Source organism: Orycteropus afer, unplaced genomic scaffold (genome assembly GCF_000298275.1).
Source record: "Orycteropus afer afer isolate SDZICR_OR568_19922 unplaced genomic scaffold, OryAfe1.0 scaffold00174, whole genome shotgun sequence".
In the NCBI taxonomy this organism is placed as follows: domain Eukaryota; kingdom Metazoa; phylum Chordata; class Mammalia; order Tubulidentata; family Orycteropodidae; genus Orycteropus; species Orycteropus afer.
The window spans coordinates 4867212-4869243 of NW_006921761.1; the positions used below are offsets into that span (position 1 = coordinate 4867212).

Below are 2032 nucleotides of genomic sequence, written 5' to 3' on the forward strand. Positions count from 1 at the left end.
GGCCACTTGAGCCCATTTCACAGATGCAGTGCTGAGATGGTGAGGGGCCCACCCAGAGCCCTTGGCCAGGAGACCTCCAGCCGCCAAGCCAGGCCCCCTGGGGGATGCTTGTGCTGCCAGCATCTGCCTCTGCACAGGCAGACGGCTAGTCTGTTCTTCCCTCAGCGTAGGGCAGTCAGGCTAAGGGGCCGGCATGGGCACTCAGGGCCCGATCACAGCTCAGGGGCCTCGGCGAGCAGTAGGCATCTTGGGGGCAGCCCTGCTCCCATCCACAGCACCTTCTGTCTCCCCTGGCAGCCCCCGACCCTGCACAATTTTTCTATTTATATTCTAGAACTGGGCTGGGGACAGTCTGTGGTGCAAAGATGAAAGAAAACTAAGGCACACCTTGGGGCACCCGGGAACGCACACGTGGACTGGCTGTCAGGTCATCAGCCACAGAGCAAGTCCATCTTCTTGGGGAGGTCGTAGTATCTGACCCTGAGGGAAGACGTCCTTGTTCTTCACTTGCAAAGGTGTCAGGAGTGTGCAGCCGCATTGCAAAGGTTCACTAGAAACGGATACATGCACACGGATGACAGATGCCATGTTTGTCTATGTCTGTGTTACACGTATCCACACGGAAGGAGAAAGGTGGAGTGTAACATCTGAGTACTGGCTGAAGCAATGTGGTCATGACCCTCCCCGCTTCCTGGGTGTTGGGCACATCTCACCCTGAGTGAGCCCTTGTAACAAGCACCCGGAAGAGGGGCCATTGGAGCTGCCACATGGTCCCGGTGGCTTCTGTGCCCTTTGTATTGTGGAAGGACACATGACGCGTTCGTCAGTTCACCAGCTTCACACCCACAGCACAGGGACTCTGATGACAGCCTTCAGGTTGTGTGACTGTTCTCACACTCCTTCTCCAAATTGTCCCACTACCACAAACAGAACCTCAGTGACCCCTAAACACAACTCCCCGTCCCCCACGCTGGGTCCTGTTTGAGACTGGGAGCAAGCCAGGGCCGCAGACAGAGCCCCCGTTGACGCCACGCAGCGAGGCCAGAGGTCTGGCAGTGGACCTGCCGTGGACCACGTCGGGTGCTGCTCAGGCCTTGGTGGGGGAGATGCAAGCATCTCAGAGCCACTGACAGCCCGCCAGAGCATGACACGTGGCCTGGCCCAGACATGGCCAGGACTCTCAGCCCATTTTTTTTTCTTTTAGTGATATGGGTGAAAGTTGACAGAGCAAATTCGTTCTCCATACAGCAGTCCATGCACGTTTTGTTTCCTGACATTGACTGCAGTCCCCACAGTGTAACAGCTCTCTCCCCACTTCCTCCCTGTGGCTACCTCTTCCCTGTGTCCTTTCCTGTGCGTTCCTGCCCTCTGAGCTGTCTCCCTGTGCAGACACTGCCCCTCTGTCCTGCTGTGGTTGATTGTTTTAAGGAGTGCACCCACCCAGTGTAAATGTTCACCTTGTAGGCCTGTCTATTGCTTGACTGGAAGCCATTGGGAAGGAGTTCGATTCCAAGCATTAAGGGTGACTCAGGGCCATAGTCTCAGGGGCTTCACCAGTCTCTATCAGACCAGTAAGTCTGGTCTTTTTTTCTGATTTTCAGTTTTATTTCACATTCTTCTCCCATACTATCCAGGATGTCTTACGCTGATCCCTTTCCCAGTGGTTGGCAGTGGTAGCCAGGGACCATCTAGTTCTTCTGGTCTCAGGGGCATGTAGTCAATCATGTTTTAAAATCTGCCTGTTGAGCCCCGCCCTGTGTGTGTGGTTGCAGCCGGAGACGGGAAGGTGGCCGAGCGGCTTCTAGACTACGCAAGGACGGTGCAGACCCTTGCCCTGCCCAAGAGCGTGCCTGACACCAACCCCTACCGGTCGAGCCCAGGTGAGCAGAGCAGCCCCTCTGGGGGCACTGTGTACTGCCGGAGGAGCACGCTCCCGGAGGGCTGGCAGTCTCCTTGCTGCTGGGCAGTTTAGTACAAGAGTTTCAGAGCCTCGAAGAACCAAGGTCACTGGCCACTGGAAGTCAAGTCAGTC

At 56.2% G+C, this 2032-nt stretch overlaps 1 protein-coding gene across 1 annotated transcript in view; it reads left to right on the forward strand.

The window, feature by feature from the left end:
• The window catches only part of INPP5E (inositol polyphosphate-5-phosphatase E), a 13452-nt gene that overhangs the window by 8850 nt on the left and 2570 nt on the right, over nt 1–2032 (forward strand). Inside the window, exons 3-4 of the mRNA XM_007947034.1 lie at nt 987–1047; nt 1773–1880. Coding sequence (XP_007945225.1) covers nt 987–1047; nt 1773–1880 — 169 coding nt within the window. The remainder of the gene's footprint in view (nt 1–986; nt 1048–1772; nt 1881–2032) is intronic.